At 36.9% G+C, this 22,492-nt stretch overlaps 1 protein-coding gene and 1 long non-coding RNA gene across 5 annotated transcripts in view; one reads left to right on the top strand and one right to left on the bottom strand.

Annotated features, from left to right (window-relative positions):
- The window catches only part of LOC148071521 (teneurin-3), a 264,037-nt gene that overhangs the window by 18,360 nt on the left and 223,185 nt on the right, over positions 1-22,492 (top strand). For all 4 annotated transcript variants that reach the window (XM_087798802.1, XM_087798801.1, XM_087798800.1 and 1 more), the window contains exons 2-3: positions 12,423-12,813; positions 22,166-22,441. In XM_087798802.1, coding sequence (XP_087654928.1) covers positions 12,543-12,813; positions 22,166-22,441 — 547 coding nt within the window. In that variant the 5' untranslated portion in view covers positions 12,423-12,542. The remainder of the gene's footprint in view (positions 1-12,422; positions 12,814-22,165; positions 22,442-22,492) is intronic.
- The window catches only part of LOC148071522 (uncharacterized), a 106,129-nt gene that overhangs the window by 5,505 nt on the left and 78,132 nt on the right, over positions 1-22,492 (bottom strand). The gene's annotated exons all lie outside the window — the stretch shown is intronic.

The following is a 22,492-nucleotide window of genomic DNA, read 5'->3' as shown; positions in this document are numbered from 1 at the left end:
AAAAGTTATAAGTTGCAGATTTTGTAGGAGGAAAGTACAAACAACTTAAAAAAAAGTCACGGAAGATAGTAAAAATAGTAAAAAAAAAACCTGGAGATAAAATGTTCAGAGAATTGGAAAGTCTGACACGGGGTCAGTAAGTCCTTGATGTCTAGGAATAAGGCAAAGCTCACAATATCCATCTTCCACGCATAACATGAACTCGACAAAAGCATCCAAGACCTTGTGATATTTTTTTCAAAGGAAAGAGAAAATCTGATCTCCTCCAAATGAAGGGAAGAAGCCATGACATTCATCCAGATCTTATATGATGGAGGAGAAACTGACTTCCATTTCTGCCAACTGACTCTTTTAGCCACAACCAGACCAAGAGGCCAGGACCTGCTGGAATGCTTTAGGAAGCTTTTTAGTATCATTAGAACAACCCATGATGACCTTGAATCCATCTGGTACAAGATGCTGGTTCTAGGCAACACAGCGAGTTAAAAAATACCTTGAAACAGAAGGAGGTTAGTTTTGGACATGAGCAGAATATATGGTACCATCACCAAACTGACATTCATCTTGTACAGAAGAAATATTTGTAGATATTTTTTCTTGGTGGTGCAATCGATGGATAACTTCACTACAACACTTGTATAAGTTGGAAGCAAACTTTTATATAACACAATTTAATTTTGGACCGACAATCCTCACACAGCTCCTCATGAATCTCAATACCTTCACGCAGGCATCACAAATGTGATTGGATGAGGTCCTAGTATAGAACAGGTTAACTAGTTTAATAATTAGATGTTTAGAAGTGAGGGACTGCCAGGCGATATTGAAAAATTCATGGTCAAAATGCAAGAGAGACTGCCTGAGGAAATTCCTTTCTCGGAAATACCTGAAAAAGCTGAGGAAACCTGAGAAGGTGCTTATGAGATTACATTTATGCTATTTTAAACAGTATTTCTGTTGATTTTCTTTTTAAAGAAAGAAGCAGCAATTTATCAAATTGTGATTATTCTGCTGTGGCAACAACGTTCCCTCACCCACAAAATAAAAAAAGTGCAGTCTATTGAAGCTGGAGAGCTTGCTGTAGTGCTTTGTTTTCACCCTTTTGTTATTATATATATTGTTAAAGGGGCCCACTTCTCTTGTTCTAGACACTCACGCAACGTTGACACAACGCACACTTCATTATTATCATGGTTTTGTGCACAACACTGTTACCTGGTTGTTTTTTTTTCCCAACCCTCTGCTGACTCCATTCATTAGCAACGGATGATAATGTGCTGACAACGTCTGGCCAAAATTCTTTAATAAGCAAATATACAGTCAGGGCATCGCAACTCCCCGGATATTTTGTGTGAAATATCACCATGGTGATAGCAATTTAGACAAAACACACCCTGCGTGTCACTGCATTAAGACTGTCTGTTGTGGTTTTTGATAAGTCCGGCACTTGGATGAAGATAAATGCTGGAGTCTGTATAGAAGAATGCACTGAATAACCTGCTATTACCATTTGAGATGCGGGCAGATACTGCCGGTGCAACATTATAAAATCCTGCCTTCTTTGTATTCTGATTGTCCACACACAACAATTACACTTTGAGTATGAATTTGGCTGTGCATGCAGTTCTCCTCGCTAAAGATTCTATGAATAAATAAGTCACAGTGCCACTGGTGAAGGGTTATTTGGAGGATTTGTAAACATCTTTGCTCAGCTTATTATGCCGTATTCCTGTGCTGGCAGATGCCCTATTTTTTATTATTTAATTTGCACAGACAAGCACTAAAAATGTACGGACGAGACATTGACCAGTTAAATAAAAAAATACTACAGCTCTTTTTTTTCCTTCTCTCTTTGGGTGATTGTTTTTCCGATTTGTTTGTCTTCTAAGTGTGGCATAACGATGAGGGATGTCGCTTTGAGCTTGGCGTACGTGGAATAATCTGAAGAGGCTGTATCAGCGATTTGCATCACTTTACCCTGCTTGTGAATATTCTACATCATAGACGTGAGACAAGAGATTTAGTGGCGAGACAGATTTCATCATTTTTGCAGAGAGTAGAGTCAGCTCACCCTCCACTAAGCATCAACCTGCAGGAGGGATTGAATGTGAAAGGTAGGACACATGGTTTTTGTCGCACTTTTTAAAAATCTTGTTTTGAGGTGTAAAAGATTACAAAAGTTGGTTTTGACAATCTAAACAGGCCATTTGAATTATTGCTATACTCAACTTCTTGAAACCAAAAAAACCTTGGCTATTATGGTGTTAACATGCATTTAACATTAAATACCAATTTTTGAATGTTTCAAACAAGAATTGTATTTAAAAATATTTGTTTAACTGGTCGACTCTTGTTCTAAACGGTCTAAAAGTGCCATCTCATCAGGTGGTTGTTCATGACTCTCAAAACATAACTGGATACAAAAATAAAATATATGACGTTTAATTCTCTTTAATACTTATAAACAGAATTGTACGTTTCTGTCCCAAAGAAATGTAATAGTAAAAAACTAAAATGGAAGAATTTGAAGTACTGACACATACTTTTTTTTTTACGACTAAAGAAAACATAAACCTGGAGTGTTATGGGATCTTTTGGTTATGATATATGTGAAGGTGCCAAAAATCTTCTCGTCCAAAAGATAGATAGTGATAGATATATTGAACGGTAGATATTGCTTCAGATTAATCAGAAAATTGATTGGTTTGGCAAAAATACTGGATTTACATCAGGAACATATTTTCTTACTGTTGGGTTTAGTTTGTTATTTTACTCACACAAAGACATGCAGTTAGAATTAATTCAAATATAATAAATGGTATTTAAAAGCAATACAATCTAATAATTAAGTGTCAATGACAAAAAACATCAGTATATTTGTCTTGTTCAAGACATTTTCAGTGATTTATATATATAAGTCTTTCTAATCTGTGAACCAACATGTTGCATATTGCTTGGATTTTTGGCACTGGTCAAGAGAGTTTGTATTGTTGTCATCTCAGTCTCCTCTGCAACAAGTCAATGTTACGGTTTAAATAACTGGGGCAACAGTCCTTCGTTTGTATCAACTCACTCTTCTTCATCACCCAATCGTTTCTTCAAGAACTATCCACAGATCTTCCCAAATATTGCTCACAACTCCCTCTGCTTCACTGTGCTTAGCTCTGATTGTTCAAGACGCCAGGGTTTGACCTACTTTGGACAAACATTGATGATTGTCTGCATCCCAATGCAATTTATGGTAGTATATGGAAACACCGTTTTATCGATTGTTTTTATAAACACAGAAAACAAACACAATGTGTCATTCTAGTGATTTCTCGGTTGAAAATCATGTCACGGACCATTTAGCTGTGATCCTAATCTTCAAAGACAAAATCTGAAACGGTTACATTTTCTGCAGCCAAGAGACAGAAGTTGTTCAGAAGACTTTTCAAACTGAATTTCGCTGAACTTGAACTTTGAAGTGATCAAAACAACATTTGTATGGTGTATTTTTATCCACTAAAGTTGAAATATAAATTAAAAACACAGCTGAGTGGGTGTGGTTAAAAAGGTTAGAGAGTGGAAATCATTCTGGTTAAGTGGTTGTAAATCCTGTTCTTGACCGATCATTTCAGATAGATAGACGGAAACTTTACTGATCCCCGGAGGATAAATTATTTTGCCCAGCAGTAATAACACATCCGTCCATACAAACTTAAAAAAAGTAAAATGCGAGTTCTGTTGTAACATCTAATGACAGAGGAACAAAAATGGTTACGTTCTGCAGTGCATGGAGAGGAGCCTGTTTCGGCGTTTACTCTACTGAGCTGCCAAATTGTCATTCAGAGGGGGTCAAAGGTGACTGCTCCCACAGTCTGTATGTAAGTGTATTGAGAAAGAAATAGTAATTTGTTGTTTCCGTCACAAAAAAACTTAAAACAATTAGAATTTAAGTTTATTTTCATAGATCCAAAGTGCCTAGCAGAAATATATTAAAAAATACGTCTACCTTGCAATAATAAAAAAAACAGATCCTAACAACGTTTACAGTATTGTAGCGAACATTGTAACTGCTGTTGTCATTTTATAGTTGTGCTTGTCCCATTTTACTATTTTGCTTTAAATCCCTGTGTCACCCTGGTTGGAATAAATTAGTAGAAACATATTCACTTGTGGAGCAGACACACAAGTACTGTATCTGTTCACTGTCTTCCTCTCTGGGCTGTCTCACTGCAATGAGAAACAGTTAGCAAATTGTGCTGCTGTGTAGGCGGGGCTTTGGATGAGATACTGAAGAAAGGGTGTTGGGCTTTGAGTTTATTTTTCTTTTAAATCAGTTGTCTAGTGTGTATATTTAGCTGAAGGTTCTTTGATAGTTATTATTTCAAACTTATCGAAATCTTCAACCCAAAAACTCATGAAATAAACTTTAATATTCTCAACTATAGAGCTTTTCTAACGGGTCCATGCAGATTGTCTAAGCCTATTTTCTCTCTTGAGTTTATTTTTGGTATATTCTGTGATGTACAAGAAGCATTGAGCCTCGATGAAGCAGGAACACAATCTGGTTCACATGGCATCGTGCATTCACCAAGTCTGGGCAATGTGTTACAGACAAACACTTCTGTGTCTCCAAATCACTGATGTCGGGTTGGGGGGGAACAGGCAGCATCTGATGGAAGACTGCCCCGCTTCTCCTGATCTCCTTCTGCAGGCGCCAGGAGGCACACAGAAAAATAAAAAAATAGAACTAAAGGAAAACTGAAAGAGGAGAGGGGGAGAGCGGCGTCAAGGAGGAAAGGGAGGGAGCGACTGGAGGAGATGAATTATGCAAAGCTGTCAGAGGCGGGTATTGTTGGAGGTGTGGGCTGAGCTAGAGTGAGCCGCCGCTGATCTCCACCAGTGAAACCACTCCCTGTGGCTGCCAGCCGTGTGATCTGGGCTTCGGCAAATAGCCAACAACAAGATGAGGATAGAGGGGTGCGACGGAGGGTGGGCAGGGCCACTCGTTGACAGGTAGATTGTCTTGGAGGGACACACCAGTGGCGACAAGTGCACTCTTTATTACTGTTATTTACCGAGGTCACTGACAGCCAGATACAAGCTGATATGTACAGCAGCCCGGTGGAAATATAATTACCGAACAAAGGCTGGGAGGAGAGATGCTATTTCAGCATTCTGGCCGGCGCTGGCTCGACTCATGTTTTGCAAAATGCTTTGTGTGCTGAACTTTAGGAGCGTGTGGCACTTTCTGCTGCCTTATTTATTCAGGGAGTCATTAGTTTGACTTGTTAGGAGAAAAACTACACTGATAATTAGACCGCCTTCCCCCGAACTTGATCTGTCATGTTTGCTGGGTACACGTAACTGCTGACAGGAAGTAGTTTCATTTTACAAAACAATTTTTGTTAGTGCAAAGATGTTAAACTAAATAAAAACATGTGATAATGATGTAACAAAGACCCCAACATACACTACATGTGAGTACATATTATCTTCTAATACAATATTTGAACATAAACACAACATGGTACGTTACAGGAATGTTAAAATGGATGGGAAACCAAGAAGTTGAACTAGATAACAAGAAGGCAGCTGAAAAAAAAATACAAATTTCAAAGTGACATATCCAGAAATACAGAATCCAAAAGTAAAAGATAGAGTCTTTGCATGGCTTAAAATGTACAAAAAAAGCAGAGAAAAAAAACAAATCCTAAAAGTCAACAACAGGAAAAAGGAATGTGTAAACAAAGCAGCCAATCGATAAACTATGTTGTACGTTGGAAAAGATTAGGCCTGTGAACTTCCTCATGGTTCAGATGGATTAAGCAGCTCCAGAAGGTGATGAGATGAGATGACGTACGTCAAGACTCTAGTAAATCTCTGGAAACAAGGTGGACAAAGGAAGTGGTTGCAAATAGTAAAAGCCTAACTGTTTTTTTACAAAGATATTTTTTTATCCAAAATAATAAATAAATAAATAATACACAAAGATTTTTTAAATTAGGCAAGTTTCTGTCAATCATTTTAGTTTAGCGTTGATACAAATATTTTAATTTGACGCCTTCACTCATGTATCAGGACTGAACACAGGTACAAGAGGATACGGCAGTTTTCTTCTTTGAATAAGATATACAGTAAATGCACATGATCATCCTCCAACAACATCTAAATCATGGTTTACTCTATGGTTATTGATTATGTTTCTAAACTTCACTACACATCACGATAGTTTCGTATTTCCAAATTCCCTTTGACTTAACGGCTAAAACGCGTTGATTATTTGTCTCTGATTTATCAGTACACAGCTTCTAGGAAAGTCTGTTCTCTTGTTCATCATTTCTCACTGATTTAAAGGAAAAACTCAAAAGCTTTGATCAAAATCAAAATGAATACTTTGATTTTAATTATTTTCTTTGGTCTTCTAAATCATCAAAGGAAGTATAAAAAATTATGACTACGGTATCAAGAACATACTGGATGTCAGAACACATACATCTCACTTACGTTCTTGAAGACCCTCCTGCTGGGCTCTAAAGAGCCAACTGAAATGGAGCCACTTCTTTCCGCCATATTTCAGGGACGGTCTGTGATATATGTAATGTTAGTGCTTTTATCAGGGGAACTGTGCTCAAAGGGCTAGGGAGTCATTTAGAATGTGTCTAAGACAAGGTGTTGGTGACAAAGTGAGTTTCGACCTCTGGATGCATCACCAGAGGACCATCACACCTTTTCTGCAGAGTTGACTGTTTCACCGAGCATTCACCTGTGACCGCAGTCCCTTCTGATTAAAGGTGGAAGGAAATGAGTGGTAGAAGTGATATTTGAACATGAGAACAACTATCTTAGACATTAGGGTAGTATACAGCAAAGCTTAGATTATTTTAAATAAATACACACAATACTACACAAGAATTCAATCTCAAAGTAGTTGACAAAAGCAGTGTTTGGGTTGCAGTTTGTAGGTGGACTGATGAAGCTTCATAAAGCAGTGTCATGCTGTGTCATGTTGTCAGTAGGTTGGGCCATCAGTTTAAAAATGATATGATGTTTTATTAGAACAGCTGTTTAAAACAAATGGAAAATAGTGCAGAGACCGCCATCTAGTCGACTCTGAAAATAATGACACTGCTTCATGGAGCTTCATCAGACCATGGTAACATTGCTGCCCACCAGAGGGCTCCCTTGAGTATATAAATGTCATGCAAAGTATTAATCCTAGTTCTGAATCATTGACTGATCTAGCACAGCATCTCTGACAAACAGACACTATATTATGGGTTGCTTCTAAACAGCTTCAAGCACAGTTGACTGATTTTGAGTCGTGACCTCTAAAAGTCAATAAAACTCAAAACCAAACATCCCTCAAATAATTGTTGCCTTGTTATAGTCAATGGTGATTGTAATTATGCATGACTGTTTGAAGTGAACAATGACTCAGAAATACAATACCAGATGAAAAGCAACGATTGTAACTGGAGACGGCTGATTCTGAGCGGAATAACAAACAGTTTCTTGTTGGTACATTATGTTATACAATTTTCTCAGGCATCATTTGAAAACACGTGGTGATTATATATAACTCATTGATGGTATGGATCTATATCTAAATAAATGGAACTCACGCCGTTTCATGTTCTGTGCGGGTTCAGAAATACAAGCTATTGTATGTGAGAAATTGCAGAGAAGCTGTCAATGCCTTAAATGCTTAATACTCAGAGCAGACCGTAATGGGCTCAAACCAGAATAGTTATAGAGTATCTGGATGAAACAGGACGTTGGTTTAAATGCATATCTTAAATCATGCACGTTTTTTCACTAAGAATGTTGATTTGAGTGACGCATAAGACACATAAGGTGGTTTGGGTAGAGATTAGAGAATGGTATTTATGTAGGAAATGCCATCATTGAATGACATAAACAGAAGTAAACAGACTGCAAAGGTAGTTACGTTTTGGTGCCTTATTTCTGGTTTGGTGTAATAACTTTTGACCAGTTTTTCTCTTGGAACCCAAAATATCACTGAACACAACAAGTTTACATTATTAAGGCAGGGTTGCTTTTATTAAATGAGGTCAGCAAAGCCTTTAACTTCCCCTCCTAAAGTGTCGGCCTGTATTTAAAACCTCTGAAAGTTAGAGTCCACGGAAAGCCAACACAATCCGCCTCTAGAGACACGCTGACCTTCTGAACATCATTTACACCACCATGAATGTGTCTCTTGTATCCTGCAAGCGTCCCTGTGCGCCGCGCTCGTGGACAAGGCGGACACTTTGATGAGCTGTAAGGGTAGATGCCATGCTCAGGGGCCCCCGGTAATGTTTATACTGGGACCTGCGTGGTCACTGGAGGGCTTAGCGCTGATTAGGAACACAAATCCAATTGCAGCTAGAGTCCGACTTCACAGCTTAGTGATTAGGACTTAGCTGTTTTCAGACACCGAATCTCTTTACAAGTCCATAAAGAAGAGAGATCGTAATCGGGGCGTCTGGGTGAGCCGGATTTACTCGCACTGGGCATTAATCGGACAATCTGGGCGTACGTGAACAATTTCCTAAAAGTGATAAGATGTTTGTGAGATTTTCAAGAGATAACTCATGGCGATCATAGAAGGACAAAACCACCTTTTATGTTGATTCTAGTCCTGATATTTCAACATCAATTCAAAACTGGAGGCACCCCCATCCATGATATCGATATTTTTTTACCTTTTTCTATCTTCTGAATAGTCCTGAATTTACTAATTTTCTACTCACCCTCATGTCGACTAAGTTTTGGGATTATTTTCAGAGTAATTACTTCCTCTTAAGACTTTCATGCAAAAATGTACGTCCATTTTAATGAAGCTCATCTTCGTCCTAATCCAAAACGACGCATTTAAAAACCTCCAAATGAATGTCTATATTGTAAGATTGTTTAAGCTTCTGCTAAAACCAATCTTAAAATATAGACTTGTTTTTGTTGGAGAAGAACCGAAGTATCACATCTCTACATCTACAAATGAACATACTCTTTTGCTTTTATCTCTAAATAGGAACGGATTACTCTGAAAATAATACCAACCCTTAGTAGACATGAGAGGCAGTAGAAGTTTTGTGAAATTTGAATTTTGGGTGAACTATCACTTTATTTCATAGACATCATAAAAGATAGATAAAACTTTATTTTATCTATCTATCTATCTATCTATGATATTCTATGAAATATCTTATCATGTATACCATAACTTTCCACCCTGTCACGAACAGGACACCCTATATTTAAAATGTCTTTATTGCCACCAAAAAGAGCCAATAACTTGAAATATTTATATAAAAAGTTTTACAAGCTTCTTGTTAGCGATTTATATAATATCTGTAGTTAGTTAAAAAAATATGGAAGTCTTTATATTTTTTTAGCCATCACAGTTTTCTACAGTGATGATGCCAAAATGTAGCAAAAACAGCAAATGTCTCGAATCAAAACTTTGGTGTGTGTGTTTGTGTGGGTCGACATCTCGAGTTCAAAAGTCTGTCACTGATTGCATCTCGGCCCGTCGGGGAAACAAAATGATATCCGGCAACTGTGGAGAGAAAGAAAAAATGCTGGAGAGGTTTGAAACGGAGCACAATCTTCATTATCCGTGCACACTGTTCTCCGCTGGTGTCTTCTTCAGTTTTTGGGGAATGTCTCGAGGGGGTGATGGTGCTATCTTGAATCAGAGCGCCGTCTCAGCTTCATTGGATGATTTTGATGCTTGATCTGAAACGAAGTAGATATCATTTGGGGAAAGAAGTCTGGCTCATTCGTCGTATAGCTTCAGCCAAGAGAGAATTGAGAGTGTATAAGTTTGTGTGTGTTTTGTGGCGGTGGAAAGTGGCGGGTAATAAACACTTTTGACACACTAGGGCTTCCATCCACATTCCATTTGAGTTGTTATTTTTGTTGTTGTTGCAGATTAGTCACATTATGATTCCCTCCGGACCATTTATGTGAGCTTCAACCTCACCTGTGGCAGGATTCTTCAGAAGAATCTCTTTGAATGGCACTGAAAAAGTCAACATTAACATCTTGATGACGACTTAACCTGAATGAGTTGTTTTACAACTTGTGCTGTTTGATCAGACCACAATACTGTAATAGGATGAACGCTAACTTTCAAATACATTTTTCGATCTTTATCCTGCTAATTGATATTAATAACAGTGTTCCCAGACTTCTTTGATTTCTGTTCAAAGTAATGCAATTAACGTTTATATTATTTAAAATGTATGTGAAACTACGTTCATATTGTTACATGTATATTTAAGTAAAAATGCATTAGAAAACACCTAAAATCATTAGCTTTTTAAATTTTACAATTACATTTTTTTTTTTCATTAATTCAACTTTCCCTTATTTTTTTTAACCCTTGTGTTGTCTCTGGGTCAAGATGAACAACATCCACCACTGCACATGTATTTCTGATTAACAGAGAGTTAATAGATGTATTTTGTGTGAAAAAAATAGTTGCTGAACTATTTTAATCTTTGAGGTTTTGTGGACAAAACATGTTCTTCCTCTGATATTTTGTAAATACAAATCCAGTAGGAAAACATTTGACATTTTGTAAGTGTTATATGCTGTGACTGCTGTTCAAACAAAATAAAGAAGGGACTAATAAAACTTGACTTTTTAAAGAATCGAATAAATGTGAAAAAAGGTTAAATACAACGGGGCAAATTTTACAATTTTATCTTTCATTCATTCAACTTTCTTTTTTCGTTTTTTAATGGATATTATATATCAAAAATAAAAGTCCTTAATGGACTAAACAAGAAGGGTCAATGAAAAAAGGCGTTACATTTTATTAAAAAAAAAAAAATCAAATAAATGTGAAAACAAAGACTTAATTGAAAAGATCAAATTTAAGTTGACCATGATAAATCTAAATTGCATCACAATTTTTGGGATATTTTTTTAAATTATTTTGAGGGAAAATATACTCGCTGAAAAACAATCCTTTCAACAATTACATTTATGTAAAGTAGAACTAGAAATAAACAAAACAAATAGGTATGAAATAAAATTATAGCTATAAGAAACATATTTACAAGACTCATAAAGGCCCTTCAAATGCAGTCAAATGTGGTCCTCTGGACGCACTTTTCCTAGTTTATTTTTTAGTAGTAGTGTTGTTAATTCTTTTCGTTATTTGTCTTCCACAGCAATTATATGCAAATCATAGGTGTGAGCATTATATTGTATAACGACATCCTGCTTTAATCTTAAGCAACAAGACAGAGACGAATGCAAATACATTTCCTTTTTCTAATTCACTGTTTGTGATTCATTGTGATTCAAATCCAAATCGCTTCCTAACACCAAGTGCTGTGGGTTTGTTGATATTTGAAGGCGATATGAAAATGATACTTGGAAAAGCAATATCGATATTGCGGTTTATTGTTCATGTCGATCTTATATGTATTTATTATATCTGTAGATTTGATACAATCGTACTCTTCCAATCATACACACGCAATCATAGACTTATCTACCAATATTCAACTGTTGTCAAACTATTTTCAACTAGTTGTATGGTTCCTACTGGTACTCAGATTAAAGGAACAAAGAGCCCACATTTCCTGTTACTATTCAGGTAGAAGATTAGCTTTCTAGAGAATGGCTCACATCTTTCCTCCACAGAGAACTGGTGCCAAGTGGTGGTGCACTTCTTGTAGCTTTGTTCTTCCTGGAGCACTTGTGGAAGAGCCACTTCTACTCGCCAGGTTCATAAGAGGTTGAATTGTTAGCTATATTTTTGGACTTTCCAGCCAGGAAACTGGGACTGATTTTACCCGGTCCGGTTCGGATTTCATTAAATTCACTGAGATTCAACTTCATTGAAAATGTAATAAAAAGTGTCAATGTTTTTCGTTCTGGATCAGCTGACATTAACAGGCATATACAAAATAATTCACACATAAATTAGTTTTCCACAGTTTCCGTCGTAATTACTATTTGTCGACTAAACTTGTCTAAACTGTCTGAATTGCGAGTCAAAAGGTGTGAAATATCATTTATTATAACTTCTTCAATTATCCCGCGAACAACCTGGAGCCTCTGCAAAATGTTTAAGGTGAAATAATATAATAAATATAAAGTTATCACTGGTAATGATAATATAATAATGTCAAGAAGTCAGAGTCGCGCGTAATATTATTCTCTGTATTTGAGTTTTAATTGGAAAAGACGCGGATGTGCAGATGAACTTCGCCGCCGAGGTCAAAGCGCGCGGAATGAGGTCGTGATCATCTTTTCAAGAGGTGAAGTCATGTGTGGCGAGAATTCAGGGGTGGGCGAGCAGGAATGGGGGTGGGGCGACTGGAGAACGGGGGGGGGGATAAGTGTTTGCTCTTGAAGATGAAGCAGGTGGATTAGTGTTGTCATTCCTTGTTTCCTCCACTTTGTGTCTCCAGGTGGCGAGTGGCCGGACCCCGAATGGTTTGAAGGAGTGGGCTCGGCGTTGAGGAAAAAAGAGTCCGAGGGGGTCACCGTTGGCAAAGGAGAAGGAGTTGGAATCGCAGCATGCGGGCAGCATGGAACGGGTGAGGGAGCAGCGGCCTTTCTGCTCGCTGTCCAAGAGCCAGAGAGACAGAGAGAGAGACTACGAGAGAGACAGCGACCGGGAGAGACGATACACCGCTTCATCCACCGACCGCGAGGACGCCGCCTGTCGCGTGCCCACACAGAAATCTTACAGTTCCAGCGAGACACTCCAGGCCTTCGACCATGACTCTTCACGCATGCTGTTTGGAGGGAGGGTCAAAGAGATGGTCCACAAGGAGACGCCGGAGTACAGTCGACCTGGTCAGTCGCTCCTTTCGTTTTTCATTCATCTCACTGCAGTCAATCTTTTGTTATTCGTTCAATAGTTAAACTGTGATGATTATTGAATACTTCTTAAAGTTTCACACTTAAAAAGTTCACAATTTCAAGACAGAAATGGACAATTTTCACATTTGTTGGTTGTAATTCAACTCTCATTTGCTCATACCCTTTTTGTGTCTTTTATTAAATGTTCTTCCAAATATTCCTTTTATCTTCCCCGTATCTAGTTCAGCAGGACTCAAGGTTAGATTTTCAATGTTTTGGTTCAAATATTTCCTAATCAAGAACAAGTTTGAAAATACCAATTTTAACAAGCTAGAATTTTCAAGGAAAAATGGGGTTACCTTTTTACACACACCATTAACTAGTAGACTGCACAGAATGAAAAATAATTAAATTCTGAAGTCTGAAAAGGATTATTATAACTACCAACTGCAGTGTTCAGGCATCACAGTCCAGAGTTATTCAACCGTTAAACCTGATCTGCTGTCAAATGTCAAGTTGTCACCACAGTCACATAATTGGATCATAACATGTATTAAATCAAGAAAAAGAAGTTTGGAATCTTGAATCATAATGAACCATTAAAGATATAAAGGATCTTTTTCATTATAAACGTTTCTAGAAATATTGTGTTAATAGTCTGCTTTAGAGTTATTTGACCATTTATCTGGTGAAATAAATTTGATTAATTTCCCTTTGGAAAGTTACTTAAACTAAAAAACCCTCTTTTCAAAATTTTCACATTAAACATAGTAAAGCTGATATTAAAAATGGGTGATAATAGGTGTGTGTATATATCAGAAAATCCATCAACAATGTGTGTTTCTCTTAATAAAATCCTGGCAACAGTGACATGGAAGACCTGCTGAGGGACCCATTAACATTTACCATTTTTCCCAGTGTCTTAACTCTCTTGTCCCCAGCAGTGCAACAATGTGACAAAAAGAAGTTTTGACATGAGTGAATTCCACACACTTTGTTAGACGCTCAAACCAACATCATTTCCGTGCTCATAACAGTGTGAAGCTTCATTAGAAAAATAAATTTGCGCGTTTAGGATTTAGTCGGCCCGTGTGTGTTTGTTGAACTCCACCAATTTAATCTTTAACTTGGTTGTTGTGACAGAGCGGGTGTGAAGCCGGCACATCCACCAGCAGTAAACACAATTAAACAACCACAAACAAACACTCGTTTTTTTTTTCTGGTTAGGGATAAAAGTCTTGTCCAGCCCCACCTCTTCAGCCACTCTTCACTCCGGATTTTAATACACAACCTGACGAGCACATCACAAACCCCTTTAATTAGCTGTTGCAAATGGACGTAATTCCCTCTACTTACCAAAAGTTTGGGTTCTTTTTCACTTTTATGGCCCCTCTTTTGGCTCAGAATGTTCCAATTAGACATCGATCCATTACTTCCTTACATTTCCTCACCGCTAATTGGTTCCCATTTCGGAAATAATGAGATTATGATGAAGTTGTGGGAAGAATTCTTCTTTCTTTCCTTTCTTCCTTAAGCGATTAATGCTAATGACTGTTTTCCTCATTATTGCTATGGATGCGAGTTTGTTTGGAACCGGAAATATCTATTTAAAAACACCTCAGGGTTTTTAATTTTAGTAGACAAAGTACGCCTTTTTCTTGAATAGTATGTATTTAATACGAGCCTATAATTTTCCTTGTTGGTCATTTCCCTGCTGAACTTTTTCTTTTAAAGTTCGATGTGCCTGCTAGAGTAGCATCGAGTAAAATGAGCAGATTTGAGTTGAGATGAAGAACTCATTCATGATTATTGTTAAGAAAGGCGTTCCACAAAAAAATTACTTTGTCTATTTTTGACATAAGATCTTGGAATTCTACATTTTAAGTAGTTTTTAATGAAGATCTCTGCCACTGTTTTAGAAAAATCCATTTTGAATTTTCCTTTATTATTATTATAATAGATTATATTTATTTAATTTAACTTGTGTAATTGTTTGAGTGGACAGTTATATATTTTTGACTTTTCTGAGTGGAGATTGTTTTTTTGTTTTTGATTTTTCGTTTGTTTAATGTCACTAAAATGTTTAAATAATTATATTTTCTAATTTTTCTATATACTGTACATCCTTCAAAAACTAGAACAAACATAAACATTGTTAAAAAAAAAGAGGTTGGTTGATATTGAACAATATCGGAAAAAAATAAAAGGAGAATTCTGTCTTTTAAATTTTTTTTAATTTTTTTTTCACTAATCTAAATACATACTGTCATTTTTTGACAATTGTTTAAATGGTTCCATTCATTCACAGTTGAAAAGAAAAGCAACATATGCATAAGGTGCTACAGTTATGTGGCTCAGTGCAGCATCGACGTCCACACGAAGCAACAGCATGTGTCTGTAACAAAATGGCTCTGCTTTGTTGTCCAAAGACAGAATTACCGTCTGAAATGAGCTTGTAAGGAAAATGGAGCCACGGTGAGCATCTATTTCAAGCCTGCCTGAGTCCTAATACATCTACTGATCAGCCTTTCATAATAATGTATCTCACAGCGAACAAAAGTGTGTCTTGTTGTAGCCTAGCTGCTTTAAAAACCCTTAGTTGTCTCAAAATATCCCCCTTTTTTCCCCCCGTCCAAGCATGAACACAGTGTTGAACAGGGGAACATGTAGAGAGGAGGTGAAGGAGGATGTTTGGAAACGATGAAAAAAAGGGGAAGAAAAATGGACTGTGTTAGTCCACGTGGTAAACTGTAAACACGTGAACAACAAAACACATTTTCCTCACCGTGTTTCTCCTTTGTTTGCGAGTGTTTAAATTTGGCCGGGGTTGAATAAAAAAGTGAACAAAAGCCAATTCCCTTCTCTGAAAGAACAATGACGAACGAGCACTCGGTTGCTCATCCGGCTGATTAGCTGAGGAGCGTTCATGGCGGTCGTCATGACCTCGGACCATTTTCACAGGCCCCAGCTTGAGACATCACGCATGAGGTTCTGATGAATCACTGCTATTTCCTGCGTGTGCGTCAGGTGCTGGAAAGTGAGACGAGGCGCCGTGTAAAGTGAATCAGAGTGTGTGTCGATGGTTACCCTTGACTCCCGCTGTGAATGTCCACCTACATCTTTTTTTATTTAGGCGTAAATACAGTTTACAACTGCCTCGATAATTAATCAGACATTAAAAAACAATTGAACGTGGCAGGATTAGGGACAGCTGTCTTGTTTTGAAGGACGTGGGCCCAGTCTCTTCCTATGATATTAAAAATAGACGCTCGCTGTAACATGAACACACGATCAAAGAAGCAAAGCTTACATTAACCTTGTCATTTTTAAACTAAAAAGCGGTACGATATTTTTTTTTTGGGTGAAAATATAAAGGTTCTTTATGAGACATTATTCCATAAAACGACCCAAACTATGCACTGTATAAAACAGGCGTGTCTAAAGTGCTCGGATCCCCTTGATGAAATATATTATTCAACCGGTTAACCTTAAATATTGCACATATTTTTAAATGTCAGACAAGTTCAGCAAAAAAGGTTGTCCACACTAACTGTCTATGCTATCTTTCTATGTTAACTGTCCATGCTATCTGTCCATGCAAAAAGTCCAATGCTAATTGTCCATGTTATCTGTCCATGCTAACTCTTCATGCTTACTGTTTGTGCTATATGTCCATGCTAACTGTCCATGCTAACTTTCCTTGCTATTTGTCCATGCTAACTTTCCATGCTAATTATCCATGTTATCTGTCCATGCTAACTGTCCATGCTTACTGTTTGCGCTATATGTCCATGCTAACTGTCCGTGCTATCAGTCCATGCTAACTGTGTACTATATTTCCACGGCAATTGTCCACGCTAACATCCACCCCCGATGTATTCACGTCATCAAATATGGCCCCTCCTCTAAAAAAAAGTTTAGATACCCCGTGTGACGTTACTGAACCACGGTTTTGAGTCGCGGCCAACTTGGAAATGCAGTCGTTTGATTTAGCCAGTATTTCAGTGAAGAGACGGACTGAATTTTTAGTGGCCGATAAAACAGCGAATAAACACTGACTTGTCAGTTAACTCAACCACACCCGTTATTATGCTCAGTTCCGGACAAGTGATGAACAGGTATAACATCTAAAGTGAGATGTTAGGAAAGAAATCACATCCTTACTAGTGTGTGCCGATATAAAATTATTGATGATTACCAGAGATGTGGATATGTTTTTTTTAATGCCGAACAAGGATTTCCGGTCTTTCTCCAGTCAACCTCGAGCATACACCAGCTAGATTTCTTTTCATCACTCAAAACTTATTATAATAATCATTAATTTATTCATTCTTATATTTTCACAGCAGCTCTACTACTTTTTTCACAGCAGCTTTTCTTTCATTATGACTGATCCTTTGCTCGGCTCCTTCAAACCTTGAGTTCGTTAGATTGTTCTCTTTAATGTTTTCCATTTGCCATTCACTGACTTGCCTATAGATTTTTTTTTCTGTATTTTCCTCGAGTTAGATTCATCAGGAGACGTTGCTTTATGTTACCCCCTGTACCCCTGTACGACAACTTTTTCAATGATGTAGAAATAATTGTATTTTACAACATATATTCATGCTTGATAACACTGCCATACTATAATAATAATACACCGTTAACAAATATTGTTAACTCTGGCATTATTTAGGCTTATGCAAAAAATTAAACATGTATAGTTATTGTTATTGTGGTCTAGTGCCTTATCGTGGTTTTTTTTTAATCGTTTTTTTTATAAGTTTGTGCCAGTAGTTGAAACTTTCCTATGTTGCTCAAGCGACACACTTTTTTACTATCAAAGTGTTTTTCTGTGTCATCACCAGCTGTGGTAAACATGTTAAGGGAACTCATGAAGATTTAAATGAGGGAAATCTATCTTTTGAACCAACACTTAAAAAAAAATGCTAATTCTTTTTTAGCCTGATCACACTGTAAACAAAAATATATGTATCCAGAACACATTAGATGAGAATTTTGTGTTATTTTGGGTAAACTTTGATCTTCACAGATCCTTTTTTTTAATTGAATCTCTGGGCTGAATATTCTTTGATATAAATAAAAGTTATTTTGAATAACTTGAGGTGGTAAACGCTGACTCCAGAGCTGGTGACTCACACTTGCTGCACTTAGTTCAAAGCAGGTGAGTCGAAATAAATGCACTTCCTGGTTGCATGTCAGGGAGTGAATCACGTACTTCTGGAGAGGCGATGTTGATCCTGAATATAAAACATTAAATGCATCTTTTCCACCTTGACTAACGTACACAATTCCCGTCAGTGCAGTGATGGCAAGTACAATAACATTTATGACCCAGACGCTGCTCATAGAAGTTATTACCGGTGGGGATCGTCAACCATATTAGTGTTGTAAAAATGGCATTTAGATTGAAGATGGGAAATCAGCTCAGTCCCTCTTATCCCAGTCTTCCCTAATCTTTTTTATTAATACATTTTTTTCTCCGTCGGAATGATCTTCAAGGAAGTCATTTTCAATCATGGTGGTAGTTTTCTTTACCGTGTAATAAAATTATATGTGGATGTGATGAAATATATGGCAATACTAAAAACAATATTCGTGGTAATTTAGACAAAAGAGAGATAGAAGTGTTATAGTTTTTATTTCTACTTTTATTTCCTTTATTAATGTTGCAAATATTAGCATCAGATTCAACGGTTGATCCAATGTAATCTCATAAATAATAAATCACGAAAAAAAGGGTCACCGTCAGCCACTGCCTGGTTGCGTGCATGTATTATGGCCAGATTTGAGAGTTGATTAGGTAAACTGAAGGCTGCTGATGCACCCAAAACGAACACATCATCCTCCGAGCTAACTCTTTCAATTAAAAGACTTATTCAAAACAGATAAATCATTCATGAACTTTAACAGTGAACCTTCATCAAGGCCACATATTGAGCCGGAGTTGTTCTTTGTTCGAAAATATATTTTGAAGGTTGAACTGGAAACAACAATTCTAATACGAATTCTTTCCAGCTCATCTGGTTTCCTCACACTATCCAAAGACATACAGAGGTTAGTGTAGGATAGGTGTTCCAGTGTCGCCTCTTGCCCCTGGTAGCTGGGATATAGCTCCCTCTCCACTGATGCACCAACCCGTTGGTCTGATGAAGCTTCATGAAGCAATGTCTTTATTTTCAGAGTCCACTAGATGGCGGTCTCTGCACTTTTTTCCTTTGTTTTAATGAAACATCACTTTATTTTTAAACTGATGGCGCCACCTACTGACCTCTAAACAACATGACACTGCTTAATGAAGCTTCATCAGCCCATTACCAGTTGTTTATGTTGTTATATAGGTACAAATTATTGGTAAGAGTCGTCTACGACATTGAAAATGGGAATTTATTATCAAAGTTGTCAACTAAATATATATCTAAACATTCAACATCTGTTCTTAGACAGAACTCCGGAAGAGACGTTCACGCCGGCACAAGCGTCAGTAATTACTGACTAGTGAACTGAAGGAGTTATTCATAGTAAGTGCTCTATAAATGCTTCCGGGGTCAGATGTACATGGTGAACCAGAGCTTAGAACAAAAGAGTCGCAGCCTTCAAACATTACCGCACTCAAATGGCCGGCTATTAAAAGCCAATTCACCTCGTCTTGTTGCATTCAAAGAGCTTTCCTGGTTCTCATGCTGATCCTTTGTCCTGTTCTGAAGCGTGCCATCTTTGACTTTTTCTTTGAGAGACGGCATAGCAACCAACTGTGATCCACTTTTCTGAAACTATGTTATTAAGACGTGAATGGACCACTTAAAGTTCTTGGTTTGTTCTCCTCGGTGCAGTACATATATGAATATGCTTCCCTCATCGCACACTGCTCACCAATCCAAGCCAAAAATAATCTACCACTTGGTTATTTATGGGATTATTTTAGAGTTTTCCCACCTTAAAATGTGTTTAATCCCAGTGAGTGAAGTCGCTTTTGCCATAATTTTAATGGACCACAATATACATTTATGGTATAATTAGGAGTATAAATATTTAATTCAACTTTACCTTACAATGAGGATTTGATTGTATACTGTACTTCAGGTTTGTGTTTGTGCCAACAAACAAGGAGATAATAGGACTAAAAAAAACTATTTAATATACATATGATTATACTTATGGGTATACAGGCTTAAAGCATGAAGCTTTAATGAAATAGCAAATGTTTGTAAGTGAGATTTTTTCAGTATTTTAGGTGTTTTCTTATCCGACCAAACAAAAATAATTAAGATTTAATTATTTTACAATTTTAATAATTCCCTAAAAAGACACTGCGCCAGCGCATACCTCTGCCAGGGGCCTCAATTCACATGTCTCTGTAAAGGTACAGCATACAAATGAGTGAAGCAACTCTCATGAAGGAGAAGGAGGTTGAATCAAAACTTCACGCTCTTAGCTACTAAATTTGTCACCATGGTTACATGAATGTTGATTTATTCTGGGTTTTTATTTCATTTTCGCCCCTCAGGGCCGCCGTAGTTGTTACCAGCAACAGTGCGTGGATGCCATAGAAGTGGCTAAAAGCCAAAATGACCGAAACTACAAATAGAATTCCAGAACACCATCAAAATAAATCTGTACATTGTCAACTAACAATGGCTTCTTGATTTTGTATTTAAATACATTTGAGTTTCTTTGTTTTTTTCGCCTACAGATATAGGACATACACATAAATCAAACAGACGGACAGATTAACACTGAACAAAACTTTCTTGATGCTAGTTAAAATAAAATTAAAAATATTTTTTAATTTAAAATTGTTTGTTAATTCTGAGCAATAATTGTTTTTTACCAAAACAAATCTGTCAGAGATGAGATTAGCATGTAAATTGTCAAAAATTGTCATATCTTGCTTTAACAATGAATTTTAATTAAAGTTGAGTGAAACATGTTTGTGGCATCTCAGACACAATATCAATGTTTTGACGTTGTAATAGTGTTTATTTATTTTTCCGTTTGTTGTTTATTGGCATGTTGCCTTTGTCTTTTTTAATGAACTAATTTAATGAGCTTTTATGTTTGTGTGTTTGAAGCCTCAGCGGGCTATTATTTTGAGTGAGCACCAGGGCCTCCAGTAATTCCAAATTAAGTAGAAGAAGCAAATACATGGTAATGATTTATCACAAGCTGTTCCAAAATAAAATGGGTGTTGAAAAGTTAAAAACATATTTTTAAAACCTTATTCTTTGGATCAGAAGAGATGAATTGCTTAAAAAATGAATCTAATTTAAAAATGAGCTTTCATCTATAACAACAATACATGTGTGGAAATAAACATACTGATTCTTCCAAAATTCACAAATACTTTTAATTTATTTGTGAATTTATTATTATTTATTATTTTTAATTAATTAATTAATTTAAACATTGTGTAGTACAATATAAAGTTTTAAACATTATTTTTAAATGTGGCTTGGAGGGTACTCCTCGTGTAGAGGATAATTTATTTTTCATCTACTACTCTAAAAATAGGCATTTTCCCTCTAAATACCCCTATTTCTCCAGTAGAAATAAAACAATTGTTAAAATACTAAAATTACATTATTCATTTTTCCAGTATTTTATCAGTACTGCATTTGTCTTAAATTCCTTTTTAAACATTTCATTTTTATTTTCTACATTTCTTTCTCTTTACGTTATGTTTTATTTAAAAAAATATATATATATATAATAATAATAATAGTAATATAAAAGTTAGATTTGTATAGAAATTACAAAGCAGGAAGAATCTACATCTCCTAGATTTTTTCCTTTTAAAAAGATTTTTCATTCAGATATATTTTAGAATTTCTATTTTTCTACAGACATTTATAGAAACCATTAGTTACTAATAATCTATTGAGTATTAACACAAAAAAATTCCATTCACGCTAAATTCAGCTCAATAATAATATCTTGTCTTTATTTTATTTTTCAATTCATAAAACTAAATAATATATATATTATAAATGCAATAAATAATATTTAAAAAATAAGGTAGGAGAGGAAATTTAAAAAAAAGAGAAGGAAAATCTATTAGAAGCTAATCATGGCGATGTGCAGCTAGCATGCTACTTTTATAACACAAGTAAAGCAGATTTGTAAAATCTTAGAAGAAATCTCTTTATCGATTAAAAGGACGGCATGGGGTCCGGATAAGGTGATTTGGGGGGGATCTGTGGGTTTATGAGTTTTGAACAGCTTGGGCTGACATTGTTAAGGCTTTAACCATCTCCTCCTCTTGTGTTCTAAGTCGCACGTCTCTCCCGCCCATTAACCGCGTTGTCGCTCGGTTTGTTAACTTTACTGCCGATGTCGTCCACAGGCCAGACGTTCTCACTGAGGCAGCTCGGCTTCTGCGAGCCGTCCGTGCGCAGAGGTTTGGCGCTCTGCCCTGAGACGGGCCTCGCCCACCCGCTCAGCAGCTTCTCCAGAGGACAGGTCACCTCTGAAAACCATGAGCCCTCATCACCGGAACATACCATGATTCTCTGGGGCAAGGGGCCCAAGTCGGGTCAGAACTCCTGCCTGTCCAGCCGGTCCAACTCTGCCCTCACGCTCACCGACACGGAGATGGACAATAAGTCTGACAACGAGATGGGTGAGTGGGTTTTTTCCTTCGTCAACTCCATATTTGTCGCGGGCGCCCCAC

Source organism: Callionymus lyra, chromosome 9 (genome assembly GCF_982586985.1).
Source record: "Callionymus lyra chromosome 9, fCalLyr1.hap1.1, whole genome shotgun sequence".
Lineage (NCBI taxonomy): Eukaryota > Metazoa > Chordata > Actinopteri > Syngnathiformes > Callionymidae > Callionymus > Callionymus lyra.
Note: the sequence above shows the minus strand (reverse complement) of the source record. Positions and strands in the feature narration are given on the sequence as shown.